General features: G+C 45.0%; 1 protein-coding gene across 1 annotated transcript in view; it reads right to left on the bottom strand.

The window, feature by feature from the left end:
* SNED1 (sushi, nidogen and EGF like domains 1) overlaps positions 1-16,385 on the bottom strand; it is a 71,263-nt gene extending 54,878 nt beyond the window's left edge. Inside the window, exon 1 of the mRNA XM_083443075.1 lies at positions 15,880-16,385. Coding sequence (XP_083299201.1) covers positions 15,880-16,089 — 210 coding nt within the window. The 5' untranslated portion in view covers positions 16,090-16,385. The remainder of the gene's footprint in view (positions 1-15,879) is intronic.
* Between the last annotated feature and the right edge of the window lie 11,078 nt (positions 16,386-27,463).

Here is a 27,463-nt window from a genome sequence, read left to right as displayed (position 1 = left end):
CCAAATAATACCTAACCCCCAAAGAAGAAATCCAAAAAGTAACGCACCCACAAACATATGTGCCAATCTGGACACCACCCATGTATCTCATGCGAGAAACATAATCCACTTTAGCAAAAAGGGCAGTTGGTGTTCTTACAGAGCAATGGGCCTCTCCCATTTACAGTTAGAAGTTTTCTCTTTATCTGGAAAAGTCACAGCCCCACAATTGGAAGGGAAAAAAAATCTTTACTTATTCCAGATGAGCTTTTGTCACATCCTGGCCAATGTCTTTAAAGATAAAAATAGAACATTCCCAAGCTTCATACAGTGGTGCAAAGAACAGCACAATCTTCTGGGTGAACCCTGCAGCTTATTAACACTCACGAGGGAGTTGTGGGGTGGGGGAGGACAGGGGAAACAAAAAGTAAACATCAGCTTAACATGCTCGGAAACATGTGGTGCCCTTCTCTAGTGGCTGACATTTAAGAAAGCTCAAAAACACAGTTCTTCAATAGCTCAAACAATTGGCAGCAGAGGATCCATTTGAAAATTCGAAAGACCTCCCCCCCCCCACCATAAGGTTGTACTGATTTTCCTTTAGTGGAAAACAACAAACAGAAAGCAAGTGGTGCTTTGGAATGTTCGGACTATGGCACCGTAAAAACTAACAAATGTATTACAGCAATAAGCCTGTAATACTGTAAGACACTTTTGCCAGATGCATCAGCCACAATTTTGTTAAAGTGTCATAGGCCCTTTTATTTTTTGTTGCATGCCTTAACACAGTTACTTCTTTGCAATTTGTCTCGTAGAGCACAACCACATGCATGTCTACCCAGAAGTAAGTCCCACTGAATTCAATGAGTGCTGCACCTAGGTAAATGTGTACAGTGGTACCTGAGGTTACAAACACCTCGGGTTACAAACACTTCGGGTTGGACTCCGCTAACCTGGAAGTAGTACCTCGGATTAAGAACTTTACCTCAGGATGAGAACAGAAATCGCGCGCCAGCAGTACGGTGACAGCAGGAGACCCATTAGCTAAAGTGGTACCTCAGGTTAAGAACGGACCTCTGGAATGAATTAAGTTCATAACCAGAGGTACCACCATATTGCAGTGTTACTGCAAATCCAACATGAAACCAAGGACTGACAACTTTGAACTGTAGATATTCTTATGCTTCCAAGAACTCATACAGATCAATGTGTTTGGTGGGTGCTAATCCCAAATAGGCCAGAAGTCTCACCCAAAGCCCCTAGAACCATAGCTGACCCAATACATTTTGTTGCCCAAGGCTGACAAAATGCTGCTCTCCAATGCCGTTCACCATACTGGACTCATTGGACTGGAAGCTGAATCTTACTTCAACTCCAGCAATAGAAAAGAAACCTGGTTCACATGTACTGTTAAGCCAAGTTTATAAACTAGGCTTTAATTTCACCAGCTGAGCATCTTAAAAAGGGCTAGGGAAGTGAATCCACCAGGCAGGCCTTTCTCCTGCCCCCTGGAGGCTGACAGGTGGATGTATTTGGCGATGAAAACACATCTCCAAAGAAAGGTACTGGAAGTGTTGAGCAGCAGTTAAGGGAGCCTCCTTTGAAGATCTTTCAGTGCCAACCAGCTGATTGGTCCTTGGAGCATGCCTTCACATAGCCTGCCTGTAAACACTGATCAGATGATCATTGGTTGTATGGGGCCCCTTTGAAGTCCACACAGAGGGGGAAATGCTCCTAAAAATGGGTCATTTTCCTCTCTGCAGAGAAATAAGATGTATTCAAAGTGCTTTCTCCAGTGCACTGAATACAATCTGCTTCCTCTGGAAAGGGAAAGAAATATATGCTGTTTTAAAATGCAGTATTTTTTTCTTTCTTTCCACAGAAAGTGGCTTGGATTTAAAGTGCTTTGAGTCCAAGTAGCCTCCTTCTGCCCCCTCAGCTGCACTATAGGGACTCCCATAGTGGAACTGATCCCAGCTAATTGTCAGGGCTTTTGACGTGCTGGGCTCTCTTGAAGCACTCTCCTTCCTTGTAAAACAGGTACATTTATGTCAACAAAGCATTTTTTTTAGGGTGTGTGTGTGTGGACACACCCCAGGAGGTAAAGGTACCCCTGCCCATACGGGCCAGTCTTGACAGACTCTAGGGTTGTGCGCCCATCTCACTCAAAGAGGCCGGGGGCCAGCGCTGTCCGAAGACACTTCCGGGTCACGTGGCCAGCGTGACATCGCTGCTCTGGCGAGCCAGAGCCGTGCACGGAAACGCAGTTTACCTTCCCGCTAGTAAGCGGTCCCTATTTATCTACTTGCACCCGGGAGTGCTTTCGAACTGCTAGGTTGGCAGGCGTTGGGACCGAACAACGGGAGCGCACCCCGCCGCGGGGATTCGAACCGCCGACCTTTCGATCGGCAAGCCCTAGGCGCTGAGGCTTTAGCCCACAGCGCCACCCGCGTCCCCACACCCCAGGAAAGGTCCCTTTAAATCTTACACTTCAAATCACCTTATCATAGCATGGAATATAAGCAGCAAGCTTTTGAGGGAAGTGACTTGACCATATCTTCAGATAAAATCTCAGGACTCCCTCTTCAGCCCAGAGCACTACTGCAATGGTGTCAGTTCCGCCCATTAGAAAAAGCTGTGCAAGATTCCCCGCACATTCACCTCTGAAGTTTGTGAGGAAAGGGAGCCTTAGCCAAGACGTAGGCCGTTCACATAGTCTTTTCCACCACAGCCAGCAGCAGAAACCAGAGTTCAGTATGCTAATGAGGGAAAACCTCCTTTAAAGTTACACCCATCTCTTCCCAAAGGACCCATGCATCAAGCTATTTCGTTTTAGTGCATTCTGTTTCCCTCGAGTCCTCCCCATGTGGTCGCTGCCAAATAAAACATTGCTATGGAGAACATATGAAATGCAGGCTGTAGGGGTCAGCTCTGAAATCATGCACGAATGGAAACTGAAGCTTAAACCTTTTGCTGTTAATACCTGTGAAAACGGGAGAAGTACATTCATCTCCTGCCACGAAAGGAATTGCTGCACTAGTTGGCGCCTCATATTTCTACAATCTGCTGCTTTGCTGTTAATCCAATATTCAGGATAAAATTCTTAAAGATATAAGTAGCTAGAGGCTAGAGACATAAGAGTTATTATCCAAGCTTAGCTTCTCAAATACTCTAAGTTGTGTGCACCATGCTCCACCTACCTGTGCAGATTTCTCTTTCTTTTGAGCTTTGTCCCACAGCACTAGAGATAGGCATGCCAAGAGAGAGTCCTCTCAGACACTATGGAAATCCACGGTCACTAATGCCTTTGTTGTCCCAGTGGCAGCAAAAGAATAAAGAAATCCCAAATTTTGTGTGTTTTTTCTAGTTTTTGTGGGAATTAATGAAATGTCAAACACACTGTGCAAAATGATACGCAGTATTACTAGCTTCCCAGCAGCAGTTATCACACTGTTGGTTTTTCATTTTCTATAAGACAAATGTGGCACATGGCACATGTGGGAGACGGAAACTGGGCCTGACAAGATCAATGAGCCAACGTAGGGTTGGAAGATTCTGAAACATAGGAAGCCAACTTATATGAAGCCAGACAATTTGCCCATCTAAGCTGGTGCAGTCTATTCTGGCCGGCAACAGCTCTGCAGTATCCTTGACAAAGATATTTCCTATCAGCTGGTAACAATCCTTTTTACCAGGTGATACCAAGAACTGCACCTGGGACCTTTCGCAGGCAATGCATAAATGCCATCGCTGTCAATATCCCCTTCTCATAATGAAAGTTTTGGAGCAACAACCAAGAAAGGAGTTGATTTTTAAATATTTTGCCCATGGTGGTGATAAAATCGTTCAGAACTGGGGAGGATTTGGATTTAAAACATATGCTCATTCACTCCGCCACTTGCAAGCACCATGTTGAAAAGGAGCCCCCTTCCACATTCCATATTGGAAGAGGGCAGAAGAGAGGCAGGCTGGAGTGCCAAGTGTGCATGTGTGATGTTGCTAAAGGATTTGTTCAATTACTTCCTTGTGTGAAAGAGGACAACTGCTAGCATTCCCAGTGCCAGGAACAAGTCCTTATCAGTGACAGGGACCAGCTGTGTGACCTGGGAGGCAAGGCAGAGGACGGACACACACATTTTCGGGTAGGATTTGAGGAGGAGGGGTGGTGATTGAGATTCTAGCCTCCCTGCTAGCCCTTTTCATGTTCCACGAGGAAGAAAACCTTTACTGCACCAAGAAAATCTATCTAGTGGAGACTTTCTCAGCCTGACTCATCTTTGCCTTGCACTTGGTGTTGCCTTTTACAGCACTGCCAAAGGCAACCCACTAAAAGTCTGGCTCTGTTACAAAGGATAGGAGCATTTTACAGCCATTCTGTAGAGATTGGAGCTCAGCCAGTGCGGTCTGGGTGGGGGCGACGTATGCAGGAGGGCCGTGTGATTTTACTGATTAAAAAAAACAAAACACCCAACCCTCGCTAACAATAAGCAATGAAAAGGAAAATAGTACACAACTCTTCTCCAAAACCATATGCTGGGCAGGATCTCAGGTGGATTATAAAATTATTACATAATACTATTACAAGCTACAAAACTACACCCCAACACATTAGGGTAACAAAGGGAAGAATTAAACTGGTGAAGCAAAGATGAGAGAAGTGAGGGGTGTGTGGATACGTTTGAGCACTTTTAGATTAAGGAATTTTCAAGTACAGATTCTGCCAAAACCAGGAATGTGGGGGGGGGGGGAAGAGTTCTTTTTTCACCTCGTACCATTATGAGCATGTAAAATTCTTCCTTAAGCAACCAAAAAAAAGGAGAGCGTAGAGCAAAAACAGCTGCTCCCTGCAGGTCAAGGCTGAATTTTGAGATCTGCATGTCAAACAAATGTGATTTGAGTTTGGTTTCTAAAGCTGTACTGTATTTTAAGAAAAAGTTCATCAACCTACCTTAGTGTTATTAGTCCAACTATAACAAGGCAGAAAGGTGTTATTTTCTTGTAGGTTCCTGCTGGCATTATAAGGATGAATATACAAAACTGTAAGTTTTACAAGTAAGAGAAGTCACAGGCCCCACAGGGAACAGCTTAATATTGGGGTGTGTGTATTTATTCATTTAATACTGTGTATCCCGCAACCTCTGATCTCCAACATCACATGAGGTTTGGGCTCAAGTATGTGACTTTTTGTCTTTCACCACTGAGAAGCTGCCTTGAATCCTTACACTATTAGTATTACAGCAGAGGTGGGAAATCTATAGTCCTCCAGATGATGTTGGACTCCAACTTTCATCAACCCCAGCCATCAGTCAATGGTCAAGGATGAAGGGAATTGGAGCCAACACCATCTGGAGGACCACAGGTTCCCCAGAGATGGATTAGAGGCTCAGCTTCCAGATGGGATTGGACATCAGCACCTTCTATTTTAGAAAATAAGACTGGGGGCAAACTCATTTCCAGCATGGATGTCCCCTGTCCCTGAACACACACCCCTCAAATCTTGCAGCATCTCAAAAATTTATGCAACATCATCACTGTACTGTATCTGTTTTAAAACTAGAGAGCATGTTAGAGCAGAGTTTTCATTTGCCTTGCCAAATCATTTTAAAACATAAACACTCTTTCAAAATTTAAGAGAAACTGTTTCCCCACTTAGGGTTCCCAGATGCATGAACACAGATATTTAAAAACATACGCATCCAATCCACGCTTATAAGTTTGCTGGTGTGAATATCAAAACTCGCAGCAATGGGCTTGCTACTCAGAACGGAGAACTGCTGTAAGGTTTTGGCTGCAAAAATTCTCCCACTTCTTTGCTGCCAGATTAATACATGTGGCAAGCTTTTGGGAAGTGCCTCCCAAATCCACTATTTTGGGTCAACAATAATATTTACTGGAAGTTCAAATTTTGCAGAGCAGACTTTCTGTACATTCAGTACACAGTCGTCATGTTTGTGGTCTACAATTATTCACAAAGAGCTGCAAGTACATATCGCTTGGGAACCTTATGACAGAATATGAATGACAGCAAACATGGGAATAATTGATTGTCACTGGCAGGATATGAACCAAAACATTACAAAAGACTTTGATGCTCCCAGAAGCCAAATGTAAAAGAAGATGAAAGATTGCCAGTAAAATAACTACAAATGGAAGTTCAAAGCAGCTCCCAGACATATTGTATAGAGTGGCAACAGCCAGCTAGTACAACACAGATATTGTTGCATAAACAGTTAGTGAACCTGGACGTGACAAAGGGGTGCTGGCTGAAGAAAAACATAAAGAGAAAGAATTTGGGTAGATCTTTAGAATGGGATGCACACAGGAAGAATAAATACCATGAGGTACAGCAACTATTGGCTCACAGTAGCACAAACTAAGTTGGTGATTGTGGTGATTGTCTAAGGTGGGGAAAGGGCACTGACAGTCACAGCAGTGAGTATAAGCATGGAGCAGTTCTGCTAAGAACACAAGCATTATCTCAACATAATATGATTCTTGCTTGCAATTATCTTAAAATTAGAATTATTGCAGACCCTCCTATTTTCCAGGGACAGTCCTGGATTTACAGAAGCCATCCCAGAATGTCCCACTTTTCCTCTTCCCCATTAATCAGAAGCATCAGATTGGTTTTAACATATATGATATTTTGCTCCTTCAAAGTAGCAAAGTTTCTTCTGAAGAACTGCCCATATACTAAAATAAAATAAAGTAAAGACTGACTGGCTTCACTTCTTAGTAAAAGCAAATGCTTTCATGGATCAATAAACCCTTGGCTTCTCCTCTCGTTTAAATAGCTAGTAATGTTTTTAACATTTCTATCCAACTGCATCTTATAAACAAGTCAAACCAACTACAGTATGTTTTACTGACCTTTAAGATACACAGCAGGCTAAGAAAAAACACACACACATGCTAATCTCAGTAGGAACCAAAAAGTTAACAACGGCCATTGGAACATTTTCATGAGTGGAGTGGGGAGTGAACAGAATCTGCCTGTGGTTCCTGCTTGATTCCAGCACCCTCCACAGTAGCTCCTCATAGAAGGTAAAGGCAAAGTGGGAAAAACATATTTCCTAGAAAGCTAGATGTCAAGAGTGTATGGATCTAGTCTGGCTTTATCCTTCCAGCTCTACAATTCTATGATTCTATTATTCATCTTCTGTATGTAGCTCAGCTTTTTATATTGTTTAACTAGGGGTGTGTGGCTAACAATTTTTTGGCTAAAGGCTGCATTCACTCTTTGCTAAGCCTTCAGGGGTTGCATGTCAACAATGGATGTGGCCTAACCTTACATGAACTGAACGGGGTTAGAACCCCTCACTGCTCATTAAACAATCAAACTGATGACTGGGGAGGGGGTGATTTACATGCCAACAGGGTGCTGGAGTTTAAAACTTCTCTGTCCACCCCAGTGTGGAGTGTACTTTTATTATTATAGTTGCCACTGCCAAATTCAGTACGGTCTTGGGGGTGGGGGGCAGAAAAAAACTGTGTGGAGGGCAGCATCAAGCCCTCAGCACTGGACTAGCCACCACTGGTTTAAATGGGGAAGAATTCATATCACATAAACCCTACAGTCTAAAGTGGTACAATCTAGAAGCATGCTTACCACCACATCTGCTGCATATGAGAACTAACCCCAGTTGTGAGCAAGAACAGAATAATACTGGTAGTTCTGTTAGCTCAGCCTCTGTCCCTGCAAGAACCAGTGTTGCATAAGAACTACAGGGCAGGGGTTCAATGTGCAGAACACAGGCTCAAATCCCACCCAGCCATGAAATTTACTGGGTGGTGTTGGTGAAGTCATAGTGTCCTAACCCAACCTATCTTAGAGAGCTGCTACAGGAATAAAAACAGGAACCTCATGTGCGACTCCTTGGGCTTTTGAGAGGGAAAGTGTGGAACACAAATGTGACAAAGGGATAATATGAAGCATCCCTACCAGTTGCCTGGCCTGCTTCTTCCTGAGATCACCAAGATAGGCCATTTCAAAACCTTCATAATGTTGAACCACAATCTGTCTTTGCATAAAATCATTGTGTCTCTTGTCCTTTCAAGAAACTATGCCTCTTATTGTGACACATTGAAAATTTCAAAAACCATCAACCTCATACAACTCACCCATACATTCCATCCAACCTCCATTTCTACAGAAACACACTCCCTCCATCTGGTCTTTTCCTCATCAACATTGGTCTTCTCCAAATACTTCCGCAGTTGTCAATTCTTTTCAAGGCATTAGAGCCCAAGAACTGAACACCATATTCCGGATGAGGTCTTACCAATGCTGAGTTGCTCATTAATTATATTCAAATGTGCAAATTAAACACAGCCCTTGCTAATTATGTACTTCCAGTGTAGCCCTTTGTAACTTATAAATTGCCCACCCCTAATATAATGAACTATCCAATGTTCTATCCACATGCAGGCTTTTCATCATTGGATCTTTCTTGTGATGTTGTGGGAAGCCAAAGACATTTCTATGGAAATCCTGCAACTAGCATCCGCTTACGCCTTCTACTTTCTTCTGCAAGTAGTTTGCACTGTCCTGGCTTGACCTTTTCTCTCCCACATTCATTGTTTAATGCAATCACCGTTGTTTGTAAGGCACTGTTTCCTAGATTAAGTGTACAAACTGGCAGAAGAGCAAAATGAGCTTTTGTTTGTTTAATCATTTGCCCATTCTTGACTTTGGTGAGATACATTTCTGCTTCATGTGTAGAACCTTCAACAAACAATGAGGACTAATCCTTTGGAAGCAGAAAGAGTGTCCCCTCACTTACCACCCGAACAGCCAGAACTGTGCTTTGGTCCCTGTACCTGTCTCCAGCAACTGAGAATGGGATACATGTTATTTAGTAATTGCATCTGTTGTCACATTTGTTCTCCAATCAGTTTAAAGAACAACACATGCCCCACCTCCAGTTTATCTTCACTACAACCATGTATGTGAGGGGTCAGGGCGGGGGGAGAGAGAGAGGGAGAGAAAGTCATTGCCACGAGGTCATTCAGTGAGCGTCATAGCCATGTAGGGATTTGGTGCTATGTCTCCCCAGTCCTATTCCAATACCTACTCCATCACCTATTCCTGAAAGGAGCTTAGGGTGACATCTGGGAAGGGGTTAAGCCTCCCCAAATGCATCATGCTTGAGCCTGTGAACATGATTGTTTCCTTAACTTTTGACACAAAGGAGAATAAGCCTAACCCTATCTACTGTGGCCACACAGAGCATGTTGGTGGTGCCACTCTCTTGGCAGAGGCCATTGGAGCTGTTTTGAGGTGGACAGAGAGATCTCTGCCTCATTCAAACCCCTTCCCACATCATGGCAGCGTAGGGTTTTTTTAATTGCAGTCTAGCACCTGCACTGGGATGTGGGTGGTGCTGTGGGTTAAACCACAGAGCCTAGGACTTGCCGATCAGAAGGTCGGAGGTTCGAATCCCTGCAACGGGGTGAGCTCCCATTGCTCGGTCCCAGCTCCTGCCCACCTAGCAGTTCGAAAGCATGTCAAAGTGCAAGTAGATAAATAGGTACTGCTCCGGCGGGAAGGTAAATGGCGTTTCCATATGCTGCTGTGGTTTGCCAGAAGTGGCTTTGTCATGCTGGCCACATGATCCAGAAGCTGTCTGCAGACAAACGCCGGCTCCCTCAGCCTATAGAGTGAGATGAGCGCACAACCCCAGAGTCGGTCACGACTGGACCTAATGGTCCGGGGTACCTTTACTGACACTCCTTGTTTGACATTACTAAAGTACTAGGGGCTGTGCCGCTGCTAACACTGCTTGCCACCCATGCCTACCCCCCAACCCCTTGCCAACCCCCTCCGTTAACAACCCTCCGACCTATAGATTGCCCAATTGCTCTCTCCTTACAGGGTACTGACACCCAAAGCTTATTTCTCTCCTTTAGCCCCACCCCACTGCTGTGGGAAGCCAGACCATGTAGACTTTTTTTCTCTCATCTCCCGCCACAACTGCAGCAGTACAGGGAACTAAGGGGAGAAAAAGTGGGTCCATGCCTTCCTCCACAATGCCACATTTCGTTCTCTCTCCCACCTCATTTTCAGTTTTTACCAACCAGTCGGTCAGCATTCTATGGCTGTAGAGCATGCTCAGTCCGCACTAGGTCTGTTTTGTAGTTCTCCTCCTCTGTTTTAGGGCTTTATTTCTAAATATTGTTTGTACGTCTGTAAAACTTTGCGTTCCCCTAGCTAATACCTTCCTTCTGTACATGGATGGCACTGTTTTTGATACAGAAAGGACTGGCACTTACCTATGTTTGATGGGATTAATAATATGTAGAGGTTTTAGATTGGAATGTGCCACCTCAGACTGTGGATATATGGGTGGTACAATTTTTGAATAGTCTATCACGGTAAAAGAAAGAAGCCAGATAAATCCAGGAACTAACAGAACAAGGAAACACATTTGATGAATGTGCTGGTTTTCCATTGGCATTTAAGTATTTTTAAAAAATAAAAATATAAAAGTGTATTTTAAAAATGTGACCATTCTATTCTGCTTATTCCACTGCATGGTTTTATCTGGACTGAGACACTGGGTGGGGTTAGGAGTGAATTGCTTTGCTTCCTGTTCTTCATCTGCCCCCCTCCTTGGAGCCCTTTCGGGACTCCTGCAAGTGGGTCAAGCAAAATAAACCATCACTGACAGGAAATTATGTCCTGCTCTCTCCCTGTAGACCCCCCCTCCATAAAGTTATCATGGTTGCCCTGGATAACTCCTTGCTAATTTGAACATATCAGTTCAAAGGGGTTAGCAGTGTTCTCTTTCCAAACTCTACAGAGCTCAACCAGAAGTACTGCTTTCCACAAACATATTCAGGAGTGTGAAAAGAGTGCAAGAGTGTTCAGGATCACAACTTCCAAAGGGGCAGGCATCTTAGTCTGCCTCAGCAAACACAGCAAAGCATCTCTTTGCACTTTAAGATTTATTGTAGTGCAAGCTTTCCTGGACTCACAGCACTCCTAATTAGGCACATGAACTGTTACCTTCAGCTGGCAGGTGTATACGTATCTGCCAATCAAAGACTTAACAGTTCATGCATTTGATTAATCGGGATGAACGTTTGAAGGAGAGTGCTTTGGTGCGCCTCTGACCCTTTGTTGCATTTTTAAAATGTAGTGCAAAGTCAGGGACAAGAGCATGTGCTAGTGGTTAAGAGTCTTGCTTGGCCACTCAAAATTATTTGACCCCAGCCATGCACAAGTATACTAACCATTTCCAAGAGCGTAATCGTATAGTGCATGTATTCCTCACAGCACCAAAGTGTTGCCATATTCTAACAAACAGTGCTTGGACACAAGGCACAGGAAAGGATGATAAGTGAAGAATGCATGCTAGTAAAAGACGTTTTCCAAAAAGTATCCTCATAAGCAAATAAAGTAAATGCCAGACAATGGGTTAGCTAAACCCAAGCCAGTACAGCTTTCTCATTTTAGGACTCTGTTACCTTAAATACAGCTTCACACAGGATGAACATAAGCAAATATGGACCTCCAAGTAAGTCAATGCTTGCACCCTGCACACATACTGTATTGGTAACCATTTCCTGGTATATGTGCATGGAACAGAAGAGGGCCATTTGTTTGTCATATGTCATGACTTTTGAATTATGGTGCTGGAGGAGACTCTTGAGAGTCCCATGGACTGCAAGAAGATCAAACCTATCCATTCTTAAGGAAATCAGCCCTGAGTGCTCACTGGAAGGACAGATCATGAAGCTGAGGCTCCAATACTTTGGCCACCTCATGAGAAGAGAAGACTCCCTGGAAAAGACACTGATGTTGGGAAAGATGGGGGGCACAAGGAGAAGGGGACGACAGAGGACGAGATGGTTGGACAGTGTTCTCGAAGCTACGAACATGAGTTTGACCAAACTGCAGGAGGCAGTGGAAGACAGGAGTGCCTGGCGTGCTCTGGTCCATGGGGTCACAAAGAGTCGGACACGACTAAACAACAACAAGTCATGACAGTGCACGAAATTGGAACATACACTGAAGTAATTATCTATCATGGAAACGCCCCCCCCCCCTTGCTTACAGCACCAAGACTAAATTAAAGCTCAACCACAAGACTCTTCTCCACGTGAATTATTCACAGGCAGAGAAAGAGACATCTTCTAAGGCTACTGGATTGTGTTGCTGCAGTAACAGACTCTCCTGAGGTAATGTCAACATCTATTACTGTGTCCAGGAAATTAGATTTTGCTTGGTCATCATTGTAAGCAATTTCCTGTCTCCTATCATGGCAGGCAAGGGAAAAGTTTTACAGTCACCTAGTTTTTACACCTATCCTTCAGGAATGTCCTTGTGATGAGTTTCATGCAGCCAAACTCATATTCGTGTACTGGCAGTGACAACCCAAAGGTGCAACACTGCAGTACAAATCATATTCAGAGAGCTAACAGAGTCAAATCAGCCAATAGAATTAGGCAGTGGAAGAGGCCAAGCCATTCAAGGATTTTCCTTGAACCCAGAATCTTTAGGCCATTATAACCCCTTGGCGGCAGAGTGTAATTGCCAAATATAGCAAAGACATGCCGATTCGCAACATCCTGTTACAGCTTTGATGCCTTAAATTAAATTAAAACTGTTGACTGTCCCCAAGTAAATCCAGATGACTTTGGAATAATTTGAAGTGACCTAAAAAAGAAAGAAAAGGAACCAAGCAAAAGGCAGCTAGATTTAAAGATGCCAGTCATGTTGTATAAAACAAGGATCTATTTGCACAGCACAAACCATCAGTCTAAAGACTGTGAATCAATGGATGTTACAGTTATTGGCTTGAATCATAAGACAAGGAAATTTCACGTGCCATTCTTTCCCTTATGATCCTTGAAAAGCCTTTCCAGGGGGCGGCTCCTGAACAATGAGCATGGGAGGAGAGATGGGGCAGGAAATTGTCCTCCTGCGACCTTCCGAAGTTAACTTTGTCTTTCCCAACCTGGCTGTGCTGGCTGGGAGATGTAGTGTAAAACTTCTGGAAGGCACCAGGTTAGATTAACAAACTTTAGACTAGATTGTCAAACTTTAGGGTCCAATCCACTGAGGCTTGGGTACATGTTTTTGCTGGAGCATATAGCTCGAGAGAGAAAGATGAATCAGAGACACCTTGGTTCAAGACTCACTTTGCAATGAACTGATAATGTGGTGCATCAGTCTCTTTCACCCTCATCCCTCCACCTGCATTACAGAGATAATAATACTGTTGAACCTTACAAAGGTTGTTGTGAGGCTCATGTGAAGTGCTTTGAACATGTAAATGGTGCTATTGTTTTTACTACCACCAGGCTGGATTAGATCACAAGCCATCTACCACAGCACTTTTTTCTTCCAACCATCATCAGCACAGATTTTACTCACAGGCCTGTTTTGCACATAATGCTAAGCCATGGTTTGTTTAGCTTAGCCATGGTGTAGACCCAGCTCCAGAGACTAACCTTGGTTTGTTTCCTGGAAAACCACAGGATGAAGTCCATGGTTTGTTGCTGGCTTACAAACCTTGGCTTGGTGTTATAACCAACCCCAACAGCCTTGCCTAACCAATAGTCTGCTTGGCTATCCCACCTCCAACGCTTGCCAAGTCATAAAGGCATACGGAAAGAGAAGCTGGAAAACAAACCAAACTTTAAAGCCAACCTAAGTGCAAAGTTATATTATCTAACTATCTTGGCTAACGGAATTTGGTTTTGGTTGTACAAACATCTGGCTTGCGGACTATGCGGTTGCCAAGGCAGTTAGTGGTATATTTGCTGTCATTAGAATCCTGAAAATCTGCTTTTGGGGATGGGAAGAATTTTTTTGTTGTTGCAATGATCATGATTGCAGTGGGGGGAAGAGTTTAAAAACATGGTAATAGGACTGAAAGGCCCGGAAGACAGATGGCAAGCAATTGTCTTTTGAGATTTCGTTTCTAAATACACCATGCAGTTTTCTGGAATCATGACAGTTATTTGTGGCTAGCAGTAGTTTAACTCTTTGGTCCCTCTTGCTTAAGGTTACCAGATTTTTTTCAATGAATCCGGGGACACTTTTCAACTTCCTACAAAATAGATAGATTTTGTCAGGGGAATGATTTGTAAATCCAGGGACTGTACCCAAGAAACAGGGACGTCTGGTAACCTTACTCTTGCTGGCTAGCACACTCAGCTGGCTGGACAACAGCCCTTTAGTGCAAAGGAGCAGGTCCGAAGTTGGTGCTTGCAAGTTGCAACCAATTATGTGCAGATTGGTCAGAATGCCTTTGGTTCAGTGTTTTCCTCAAAGGCAGTGTCATTAGGTGCTTCCAGATGGGTGCTGAGTGTGGGCTGAAGGCACATCATGCTTGCAATTTTCTGCAGTATCCACATGGCATCACAGGCATAAAAGTATCTGTCCACCCCCCCCCTTATTTAATCTGGATTTACTCTAGGAGGAGTTAAAAAAAAACTATCGTAAACTACTTCTTTACATTATCAAGCCATGTGTCTGGAAGTACCTATCATGTATTTTTCTGGTATTATCAGTCAATGCTCATTTATTTATTATTATTTATTATTACAAAATTTATCATTTATCCTTCACCGTGGGCAGGTTACAACAATGCAATATACAATTATATAAACAAGAATACATTGTCAAGGCAGCACACCAAAATAAGACACATTAAAAGCATGCATCTAAAACAGACCACTGGTCCATCCTGTCTTGAGGCTCCTACCCCACCTCTACCCTCCACTTTTGCTTCTTTGGTGGTTTTGAGGTGCCTCCTATCACTGGGATCTCATCCCCACCATGCTATCCTGTTATATGGCATTTACTATATAATCCCATAGCCAATATTGTCATGTGAAAGTCAAAGTGCTGAAGAAAAATGGATGGACTTTGGGAAACCCACCAGTGCACCAATACTTAGCCTATTTATGTACGTTCTGATGGGCTGTTTCGAGTACATATTTGCAGAAAGGAAGCAAACACATTCTAACAGGTGTGCAGAAACCCCAGTTCTTCATGCGGCAGATATTTCTTATCAATAGAAATCAGATTTAAAGTAGCTACCATGCCACCTGTGGTTCGTCTGTACTGGTCCCCCAGGAGCTCCAGCAAGTAGATATGGGGAACATATAACCCTTCAGATGTTGTTGCGATTCAAGCTCCCACCAGCTCCAGACAGTCAGGGATGGTGAGATGTGTGGTCCCTCATCCCTGACATAGGCTACTGAATATGCGTATCATAAGTATATCGAACAGAATCCATGTGAACATAGTCTAAGAAACCAAGTTTTTCAATATACCCCACCACCTTTACCTGGCTGCAGTACAAGGCAGGGCTTTTTGCACCACACTCATCCCTAGGAATGAGAATGCCAGGGAAAGATCCCCGCTTGCCTTTGGCCCAGTTCAGTTGCTATAAGCTTTAAAGCAGAGCTGGCTAACCTGAGGCACTCCTCCAGACATCCTCGCGCTGCTGCTTCAACTCCTAGCCTATGGCCAGGAGTCCCAACAACACCTGAAGCGCCACGGATTAGCCAAGCCTGCTTTAGGGTCTCCGGCTGCAGCCCGGAGCACTTATTCCCAGGGAGAGAGAGAGAGAGATTCACCCAACTTCCGTGGGACCTGCTTCAGCGAAAGCACGCCTGGCGTGGCATTGCAAAGCTCAACGCAGAGCATCCCGGTCGGTGGAAGCAAGCGCGCCCTGTGGAGAAAAGCCTCTCACGCCGTGAGCCCGGTAGGGTTTCCCTCCCCGCTCCAGTCTCCCTTTTATTACGAGGACCAAGTATGTTGGGTGAGGTATTTCTGAGGGGCCCTCAGGCACAGAGCATTCCGGGGTAACTACTCCGCGGTAGGCAACCTCGGGGCTGAGGGGGGGGAAAGGGGGTGTCTCTCTCAGGCAGACTACTCACGTAGAGCGCCATGTGAGCCGCGCCGAAGAAGGGGAACTTCACGGCGATGGGCCGGAGCCCCGAGCCGCCGTCGTCCTGCTGCGGGGTGGCCGTGTCCCCCTGCGCCGGCCCGAAGGGGTAGAAGTCAGCCAGGGGCACGGCGCCCTTCGCCCGCAGCCGGAGCCAGCTGCCGAGCGCCAGCAGCACCACCCAGCCGGACAGGCCCCGCATTTCCCCGGCGGGCGCCGAAGGACGGGCGGGCAGAGCCGAGCTGAGGCGACGGGGCTGGCACGGAGGCGCACACGGGGCGCTGAGGCGAGCGAGGGAGGGAGCGCGTAGACGGCGCGGGCCGGGAGGGAGGAAGGGAGACCGTGGCGCCAAAGGGACAAGGAGCTGCCTCTGGCTCGGCGGCGGCAGGGCAGCGCCGGCTCCCGGGACGCGAGAAGGGCTCTGCTCGGGACGGCGGCTGCTGCAGCTGCTGAACAACCCGCGCGCACACTGAGCCTCTCTGTGCAGCGTCGAGGGAGGGGACAGCGGCTCATTCACACAGCTCGGAGGTATACATATTCATACCCTGGTCAGCCAATTAGGACGCGACCTGGAGGAGGCGGCCGCCGAGGTTAGGGGCGGGGTTAGAAGGATAGCGTCTTCTCTTAAAGCGCTAAGGACAGCTGGCCGGCGAAAGCGCGGCGCTACAGCTCGAGGTAGCGCGTGGCAGGCGAGCGGAGGAACCGCGGGCGCGTCCAGGCTGCGGTGCTCAGCGCGCTCGGTAGGGAGTTAGGACCTCAGTGTGCTGAGGGACCGTCAGAGGTCCGTCCGGGGCCCCTCGCTCCGCAGGATGAGCGGAAAGGCCCCAAGCGCAGCATCGCCAACTCTGAAGTGGGCAAATAACTCATTGCCATGTGAGCTCCGGCGAGACCTTTAAGGTCAGCGTCTTAAAATTACCCAGCTGCCTGCATGCATTGGGTGACGGAGTTACTTCTGAGTAAGCACGCATAGGATCGGTTTGCAAGCCACGTCACGCTCCCCCCCCCTTTTTCCGAGTTAAGGATGCAGTCCTAAGCCCACTTACTTGGGAGTAAGCCCCATTCAATGGTATTTACTTGTGAGTGGTTAGGATTGCCACCCACTTTGGGCCACCGCCTCAATCCCAGTTATGTGCTGGCCTGAGAGGATTCACAGAGTGCTCTGGGTCTAGACAAAGATGCCTCTTCCTAATTAGTATTTCTTTACAGGGCTGCGTCTGCATGCGAAGGAATCCAGGCTCAGTTCCCCACCTGCAAATCTGCTGCCAGCCATTGTCACAACAATGAGCCATATGGACTAAGGCAGCTCCTTTTATTCCTAGCAGAGATTTGGGGTGTGAGCACAGAAAAGAGATCTGAGTGATTTCAGAACAAGATTGAATTCAGAGTATCATAAAATAATAGTGGTGTCCCTGCAAAAAAATAAATAAACTTCCTTTCTTTCATCGCTGACTTATTATCATTTCCTGCATCAGAAATGAATTGGACAAAAGGTACCTTATCAATTTTATAGGTGTTTGGATGGGAGCCTTGTATTGCAAATGGGTCAGTCTCATTTTTCTGCGTGAAGGTCTAGTGCATGAGCTGCCCACATTCTCCCCCCTCCCCCAGTCACTAGAGGACTTTGGCAGAATGCCAGAAGAGAGTTATTGACTGGCTTGAGTCACCTGGGCTGAATGGGATTTGTGCTTGGATCTCACCAATCCTAGACCAGCGCTGCAGCTACTGCTTCCCCTATCTAGTGCCCTCTAGATGTTTTAGACTACAACTCCCATCAGCCACAGCCAGCAAAACCAAGCTTGACTTTATCCTCAACTCCCTTGGTAGCGTAATCTGAATGCTGCAATGAGGACTTGATGTTAGTTAAAACAATGCTTGTCAAGTGAGCTCAGGCCTGCTTGGGAGTGAAAAGGTTACAGAGATACAATCTAATTTTGGGAGCAGAACTAGGACATATTCTTACAAATTTACACCAGCTGCTTGTTGGAAGTGCTACACGCTGAAACCTCTAAAGGCCTTTTTAGCAGAACAAATCTGGGAGAGCGCCAGAAAACAACAGCGATAGTATAACTTATGGCCAAATTCAGCAAATGTGCAAAGCAAAACTAGTAGCTGAGCTGAGCTTTGTAACTTTTAAATCTTCTGCCTCAGCACCTTTTGATGTGCAGGCAAGTATGTGCATATGTGCGCCTGCACATGAGCTCTGCCCCTGATGTCACCATGCATGTATACAAATTTGACAGAAGTCATCAAGTAAGAAAATGGTAGGCAAACTGCCCTATGGAAAGCACATCGACAATTTGTGTGTGTCTGTGTGTATGTGCTTGATGTGGTTGTTGATGGCAGTGAACACTTCCTCAACTTTTCTTGAGGAGCTCTGATTTGTTCTTGTTTGTTCCTCTTCCCACATCCCTCCTGATGTCCTTTGTATACACTGAACTCATTATGAGGGTGAATTGCCCATCACTGAAAGTTAAGACTTCAATCTTATAATAAGATAAGTTTTGTTAATTGTGAAGAGGTCTAGCTTCACTCTGTCTCTGCCGGCTGATTTACCAGATTCATGGAAAAAACAAATCAAAAGAATGATGGGCAGCTGGGGCTGTAGTGGTTTGTGACACTGGATTAAAACTAAGCACCTTCAAAGCAATTGCGTATTATTCAGCTAAGTTTTATTCAGAGTAGAACCACTGAAATAAATGAATATGACTAAGTTTAAGTCCATTAATTTCAGTGTGTCTTCTATGAGTAAAACCCAATACCACCCTTTGGCAATTTCCTGATGGGAACCATTGATTAATTACAAATATAGTCTAGCTTCTCTGTCTCACCAGCAAATTCAACTTTCTGTATTTATTCTGCATATTCCTATTGGAAATTACTATAAAACATTCCCAGACTAATTAATACTGGTAGTAAAACCAATCAAAATCACAACTGAAGTCTTCTGAGTCTAAACAGGATTCACCCTCCTTTGGACAAAGGGATAGGAATATATTCTTATATTCTTATACCCACTATATATATATTCTTATACCCGCTATATTCTTATACCCACTTACCTAGGAGTAAGTCCCATTGAACTCATTGGGGTTTACTCATGATTAAGCATGCATACAATTGCATTGTTACTCAGTACTCTCATTCCAAAGAGATGCAAAAAAAACCAATGAAATGGCCCTTAATTTTTAATGTAATGGCAATTATTGATTAAACTTATTAGTTGCCAGTTGCCTCAAACATCTCCAGCATTTAAAGCATAGATGTAAATACATTATACAATGAAGAGAAAGAAGCGGAAAAAATCATATAAAACCTAAGCACTCTTTAATACAATATGCAATCCTTGCCAATAGCCATAGGAAGCTTTGGCAGCACACTGGCAATAAAACAGAATCAGCTCAGCCCATTAAAGGCCTGGGAAAAAAGACAAGTCTTTACTTGGCCCCAAAGAGACCAGGCAGACGTCACTGGTAGTCACAGCAAAAAAGAAAAAGAAAAAAAAAAGGCCCCCTCTTTTGTCACTCACCTCCTAGCCTACCTCAGAAGAAGAACCTGGAGAAGGGTCTCAGGTAAAGATCTGAAGGCCCATTAGGTTCATATTGGGAGAGGGGCACCAAATGCAAGTCATCACAGTCATGGCTTGGAAAAATAAATTATCTGTGCATGACCAATAGCTAGATAGGAGATCACTGGGGAACCCCATGTTTTTCTGTGAAGAAACAAATGACAGGTTTAGAATTCAAAAATACCTCTAAAAGAGTTGCGCACGGGCCTGATCTGTCACCTGAAATGTCACTGAACAGTTGCAAAGTCAGGGTATGCAGTACTGTATTTTAACAGTAAATACCACACTGCAGTTTTGTGGTGCTAAAAATATTAATCGGGAAATTCTTTGTAGCAATGCAACATTTTCAGTTACATGTCAAACTCAAGTAGCCCTTTGTCTTGGTTTAGGAAGAATGCAACATTTATCTTAAGCAAATCATTTTATCCAGCAGGCTCAAGTTACTATTGCAAAGGCAGCACAAAACACCCTCACAGAGCTATGAAAGCCCCATGACACTCTCAATTATAATACAAATAAATTTAAATATAAGTTCAGTTTAGATCTCAAACAGAGCAGTGATTTTCTGTTTAATGCTTCCCACTTAATGATTATGAAAATGTAGACTGCAGAGTATAAGGTAAACAAATACTTTGAAATTGCTGCTCTGGATTTATGACAGAACTGGCACATCAGTATCTTATAAAAAAACTAGAGTTCAGGACTCCACTATACTCGCAATAGTCTCATTTATTTATTTATACCCATTTCTACATCTACAAACCTCAGAAAGCCCACCTAATTCAAATAAGAGATATAAAAGTATTCACAAGATTTGGGCCTTTCTTATAAATAACCACTTTCCCCCTAATGGTTTTATTTGTTACATTTATATACAGTACTGTCTTTCTGGAACACAGAGTTATCCAGAGAGGGTCACTCAGCAGTCTATTATCTAAGCCAATCCTGCTTAGGTTTGATAACGTAAGGTTACTGCATCATTTATGCACCTTCAAACTATATCCTGGAAATTGTGGATAGGGAATGAGTGTCTCATATGCAGACACCCTGACCATGAAACTGGAGGAATAAGATCTGGAGGGAGTCCCCAAAATGGGCTTGATCCCTAAGCTATGTACAGAAATTCTGCATTTTTAAAAGTTATCTGCAATTACGTCAAAAGCAGCAGGGAGTGAGGGTTACACATGGATGTTGCCCTCATGTTGCCAGTGAATGTTGGCAGCAGAGACAGCTATTCAGTTATGACAACTTCTTGCCCATCAGAGTTTGGAATTAAGCTGAAGTAAAGCAAACGGCTTGTTTGCTTGTTTCCACTTCAACTAGGGGCCTAAAACAATAGGAGTCTTGTGGGCCATTCAGAATAGGCTTTGCACACTGTTTATGGCCCACAAGGCCAGTGGTTCTCCACCCTGCCTTAAAGCCTGCCATGAAATTAGCCTGAGAAGCCCTGGACAATTGCAAAGGGCAGCCTCCTCTTTATGGAAGGTATTTATGCTTAAAAAGCTTTTGGGGTCAAATAAGGGGATGTGGAAGTCCACTTGCAAGATTCCCAGTCAGGAATGGCTGAGAAGATCCAGCTGATGAGATTTGATGGGAGAATTGTAAGTAGTAGCTAAGGACCAAGAGGGTTTGTCTAACATGGAGCCTACTAACAAAGGGAACATGAAAAGATAGAGAACTGGAAGTGCAGGAGGAAATGCAAAGATTGGCAGCCCAAGTTTTGGGCAACCAAGCCAGAAAAAAATCAACTGCAGCCTGGATGCCGCGAGTGAAGAACATATAGCCCCTTTTGCCCATGCACACCCTATGAAGGGCTTAAGAGTCTACACCCCTACAGTGGGAATAATCCCAAAGGCAAAACACACTGGGAGCCTATCTGTCTTAGGCTGAGATCATTGCTGGTTGAATCATAATACAAATCTGTCATGAAACAGGTGTGGGCAGGGAGGCAATATCAGGCCCAAGGCCTCCAACCTTGTTGTTTGGCCCTCAGGACTCTTCCTCAGTCCACACACCCCTGCTGGCCCTGCTTGGCCTCCTTAAGTACTTTTTGCCTGGCTGGAAGATGTCCTTGAACTCTGACAATGCTTCTTGCTCCCCTGGATGGTGGTTAGAGAGGTGCATGGGCGTAGAAATAAGCCTACTGCATAAAGCTAAAAATTGAATTCATGATTCCCCACACTTTTGCAACTGGTCCATGAGAAAGTTGCCTAGAGGATATAACCCTTGGGGTGAAAAAGGTCTCCTACCCTTGACACAGACAGTGCTTTGCAATGCAGAGATGGCCTTCATCTTTGGACCAAGGAGTGTAAGCCAAGAGCAGTTTCTCAAATATTCCCTGCTAGTTGGGTTGCCCATCTTCCTGTGGAAGGTCTCCGGGGAAGTGTCCCAGCCAGCTGGAGGTGCTCTCCTTTTTCCTTGTTGACAGCGGTGCTGGAACCAGGCTTGCACCTACTTTTTGGCAATTTGCATGTAGGGAGGCAGTTCCATCTCACGGAAGTAGGAGCAAAGCACCTCCATATGCAGAGGGAAGAGCTTTGGCTTTGGACACATTTTACATGCACAAATTCTTTTCCTTATTAGTAATTTGGAAACTAGTTAACTGAAGCCATGTACCCACTTTCAGACATATGGTGCCGTTAACATGAACATTAAAAGGCAAGTCCTGGTGTTCCCTTTTGTGGCTTCATTCCCCTGGGAAAATGGTCGTACAAGCAGTGAGTGAGGTCACCACATTTCCCATGAATATGTATCCCAGTACGCTGTTGTGGCATCACATGGCTGTTCCATCTGTTTAAAAAGCACTGAATGGTTTAAACTGGATCCTCAAACAAGGGTGCCTGCTTCTCTCTGAACCACAGTTGAGTCCATAGATGCCATCCAAATATGTGAATATTCCTGTGAAAGCAATCTCCTATTCAACCCCATTTTTACATGGAGAAATATTTGGACATTTTTACCACCATCACAAAACCCCTGATTGGTATCCACTAATGCAGTTTTCTGCTTGGGGGGCGAGGGTGGGAGTCTCGAAAATAATTGGAAAGGTTACATGAGAACTAGCCACAAGAACAGTGTACAGAGCCTTTAAATACAAGCTTTGTTTCCACAAAGTGAACTAATCTCTAATACTAATCCCTTTAGTTATCTAGCATTCCTCCCCTTTCTTGTCTTATGTACTTCTGTTCTTTCTTCCATTCCTCATTATTACATTATTGCATTCCAGCTGCCCAGGTCCATAGTTCTCACAATCTAGAGTCGGCCCTGCCATTAGGCAGAGTGAGGCAACTGCCTCAGGCGGCAGCTGCAGAGAGAAAGAATTGGCAGCCCCTTGGCTGTTGCGCCTATGCCCCCATCACCAGCAGCCTTTGCTTGCTTTGGAGGACACAGCTGTGTATGCCTCACAGTTTGTCTTGAGGCCATGATCTAGCCAGCTGACAGATAATATGAAGGATGCTACCCCACCACAACTGTTGAAGTCAGAGTCAACGCTCAATCAGGTCAGCTTCTGTATGTGGAATGGGGCGTCAGTGCCATCTTGTTCTTTGCCCCATGATGGGATGGCTTTGCTTACCTAAGCTAGTTACCCTACTAAGGAAGCAGAGAAAGATGCTTAGTGGCTCACCCTCAATCATAACACAAACTTTTGCTGTGGGTTGGGCTTTCAGATGGAATGAGGGGATCTGTGTGGATTGATAACAAATTAAATAAGCATTAAAGCAGTGTGTTTGCTGTGCTATGTTCTTAACTATGTCATGCATGATTCCAGTTTAGAAGACAGTAGTGGGGATGTTTATCTTGCAAAATAACTGAAACATTGTGAAGTTATGCTGCAGGAAGTGTGGTCTTGGTCATCCTAGTCGCAACCCTCATTTTTCAAGCTGTCAATATGGTCATGATAAATAGCACTTAAAACAGAATCATAAAACCATAGAATTGTAGAGTTGGAAGGGACCGTGAAGATCATGTAGCCCAACCCCCTACAATGCAGGAAATTTCGCCCAGAGTGGGACTCAAACCCACAACCCTGAAATTAAGAGTCTCATGCTCTAATGATGGAGCTGAGTTCTTTCACTTGTCACTCCTAATACAACTCAACAAAAGTTACTACAATTACATTCCATTAATGTAATTAATAACTAATGCTGCAATATTATGTCTACTTACCTAAAAACCAGCCTGAGATCAGCAGGACTTATTTCTGAATGAAAATGAATAGGATTGGGCTGGCATTTCCCACTCTATTGCCTTGAATGGAACATCCAGGGCATTCCTATGTTCATTTACCAAAAGGCCATATGCATTTGGCCCTAATCCCAAGTACGGTAAGTATGTATAAGACAATGAGTTGGATCCAGACTGTTAGCTGAACTTCACTTCCACTAAAATCAATGCAATGAGTCCCATTGCTATAAAAGTGAGTGAAGCTCAACTGACAGGCACTGCGATACAAACCCTCTTTGCACCAGGCTGGAAGGAGTTTGAATCCTACCAGCCTCTGCTGGCCCCCATCTGTGGAATGCCAAAGCCACTCCATTGGCTCAGGCAAGGGGCAGACAGAGATCTTTTGGTGCCTCAGGCAAGACACACTGTCAACACCCACCCCCAAACCAGGCCCCGGCATGGTGTGAAACTAGTGGCAACTCAGACGCTCTGAAGGAATGGGGGCATTCCACCGAATCTTGGCAAAAAGAGGGTTTTCTGTGAGGCATTGGTGCCAATCTCCCCACTGCTCTAGGAGTGGAAGACCAGCAGCAACACAGCCGCTCTGTGGGAATGCCTTTTGGATGAGTCTTGGTGAAATGGGGGTGTTCCGTGAGGTGCTGTTGCTGCTCTCCATAGCTTTCGCCTTCAGCTGTGTCTTCAGCTTACCCAAAGTACACTTGGAAGCTGCCACCGCAGAAGCTGGAGAGGGGTGGCTGCTGGAAGAAAAGAGGATAAGTGGTGGCGATAGTGGGGGAATTGGGATTTCCCACCCCCCGTGGAGCATGCTGCCTGAGACGGGCCACTTCAGGTCGCCTGACTGGTGCGCCAGCAATGGGCACAGGGCTTTCAAAGGGCAGCCCAAGCTCTGGGTCCTGCCCCACTGCCATCACACAGTGACATTGGTCCCAATCTGAGCCCAGCTGCTGTGCCAGTTAAAGGGTCCCAAAGAGTAGAAGAAGAAGAGTAGGATTTGATATCCCGCTTTATCACTGCCCGAAGGAGTCTCAAAGCGGCTAACACTCTCCTTTTCCTTCCTCCCCCACAACAAACACTCTGTGAGGTGAATGGGGCTGAGAGGCTTCACAGAAGTGTGACTGGCCCAAGGTCACCCAGCAGCTGCATGTGGAGGAGTGGAGACGTGAACCCGGTTCCCCAGATTACGAGACTACCGCTCTTAACCACTACACCACACTGACATTTTGCCTCCTCCCAACATCCCCACCTTCCACCCCAGCTGGCATGAGCTGCAGGATGCACGTACAGCAGTGGCTCCGCTGCTCCAGTAAAAGCCCTGCTGTTCCCTGGGCAGAGTTTGGAATGGAGCTGGATACAATTCAATCGTATTAGCCTTAGCTAGGTTTTGCAGGATTTGTGGCCAGTACATTTAAATTAGTCCCATTGGCTTTTGGGAGGACTTACTTTAATGCACTACATTCAAGGCTTCGGTTTCTCAGCTTCAGTGCTACTAGCCTGAGCTCTAAATTCTTCTGCAAAGCTTGTGATCCGGGGGGTGGGGGGGGGGTGGGGAGAAAGAAGTGGCAGAACAAAGCTGACATGTTTAATCCCTTTGCATTCTTCTTTTCTTAAGACCACACCATTGCAACTGCTATTATACTTTGAGTATCTGTAGCAAAAAGTGGTCCTACGCGTAGTGGTTTGTTGGTAGCTGCAACCGAGTGTTTAGCTTCCAGCATTCTGAAGATAAAACTCTTTCCCACTGGGAACATGCTTTGAAACTGTGATTGTATTCAATAAAAAGGCAATAGAAATATCCGCCGTAGTAATTATTGCAAGGTCCGTTTCAATGCTGAACTGAGGCCAAGGAACAGATTCCTGTGTAAGAACTGAAACTGAGCAGAAAAGAACAGCAGGGCTCAGAAGGAACAGCAGCAGATTAGCTAAATTCCCCCATGGAAAGTTTCCCTCACTGAAGCCTGATTGTGCCAGCAATGGATAGACGTTTTCTGGGATTCCCAGCTCTGTGCCTATGGATAGCTCAAAACCTGGTGGTGGAAACTGGGCAGCATTCAACTTCTCCTAATACATATGGCAACAAAGGCTGGCATACCATCTCCTTCGCTATCTGGCACTTAATGGTCCAGGCCAGCGTTCCCAAACTTTTTTTTTCATAGACCACTTGCAAACTGCTGGGGATCTCAGTGGACTCCTTCATGAACTCCCCTTCCCCTACTTCAGTCCCAGCACCATTGTCAGAACCAGTGACAATTTATGGAAGTCAAGGGCCCTGAGTCACGTGACTGAGTGGTGTCCCTTTAACTGGCAAAGTTTTAGGGAAAGAAGAAGAAGAAGAAGAAGAGTTTGGATTTGATATCCCGCCTTTCACTCCCTTTAAGGAGTCTCAAAGTGGCCAACATTCTCCTTTCCCTTCCTCTCCCATAACAAACACTCTGTGAGGTGAGTGGGTCTGAGAGACTTCAAAGAAGTGTGACTGGCCCAAGGTCACCCAGCAGCTGCATGTGGAGGAGCGGGGAAGCGAACCCGGTTCCCCAGATGATGAGACTACCACTCTTAACCACTACACCACACTGGCTCTCAATGGAAAGATCAATGGACTGCACAAGTAGCATATCATGACAATCATGGGGTCCAGGGTAATGCCTTGTTAGCTGCTCAGTAAATTTGGCCCTGATCAGAATGGCCTCAATCTCTGCTCCAAAAAAAAAATAAACAAATGCAGGACCACGTGCAGATATTCTGATTGTTCTGCAACCTCTCTGTGGATTACATGAAAGGGCCACCAGTGGCCTGTGGACCACAGTTTGACATATTATGCTTGTGGTATCGAAAGGTTGAAATGTCATCTGCCATTGTTAGTCACTCAATATAAGGCTTGTGGCAGTTCAACTAAATTAATCCTAATTTACATGCATTTAAACAGGACTTTTTGTGTGCATGTGTGTGTTTCCCAGCAGAAGTGAACAGAATCGTGGTTTGACACCAGCTCAGGATCAGAACTAGTCCTAAGGAACAAGCACCTTACTTCAGAAGTTCAGCCCAAATAATTTACTGCAACTAGGGACGGAAGGATCTGTCAATGTTGGTTCTTTCAGTTACTAATTTTTCCCATCTTAAATTCAGTTTCCCACATTTCTGCCGTGATTTGTGATGTTTGTTGTTTAAGGAAACCTCATAAAAATCCACCAGCATTTTAGTAGAATTTCTCCCAAGAAATGATTAATAGGCACATTTTTGAAAACAACATTATGAAACTATTCATTTTTTGTACACTTCCCCCCAAATATATGCATTTTTGTAAACACTGGTAGGTTGGAGAAAGAAGATTCTGACGAAACAGTAGGAAGAACTTTCTGACAGTAAGAGGTGTTTGACAGTGGAGGGGATTCCCTTGGGAGGTTATAGACTCTCCTTCACTCACTGGAGCTTTTAAAGCAGAGGTTGGATGGCTATCTGTCTGTCTTGGATGCTTTAGTTGAGATTACTGCGTTGGGTTTGGACTAGATGACTTGGGGTCCTTTCCAACTCTATGATAAGGAGGAGGACAATTATTTTATACAGCTTTCAGAAGAGCAGCCATGTTAGTCTGTTGCGACAGAAAACAGCAAGTATTTTATCCAGTGGCATCTCTCTGATGACAGAAAGCTCTTTAATGCAGAGGAGGCTTCTGTCAGTAGAAGGGGTGTGGGAGGTAAGAAGGCAATTTTCACATATAGACCTTCTGCCCTGCTGTGACTCCCCAGTCCTCTACAGTTGAGGAATCCTTGAAAAGAGTGTGAGAGATGGTGTGTGGGGAGCTGTAGTGGATGGGGTTAATCTTATGGCCCCT

This window comes from Podarcis tiliguerta, assembly GCF_965153285.1.
Source record: "Podarcis tiliguerta genome assembly, chromosome: 5".
NCBI lineage: Eukaryota > Metazoa > Chordata > Lepidosauria > Squamata > Lacertidae > Podarcis > Podarcis tiliguerta.
Note: the sequence above shows the minus strand (reverse complement) of the source record. Positions and strands in the feature narration are given on the sequence as shown.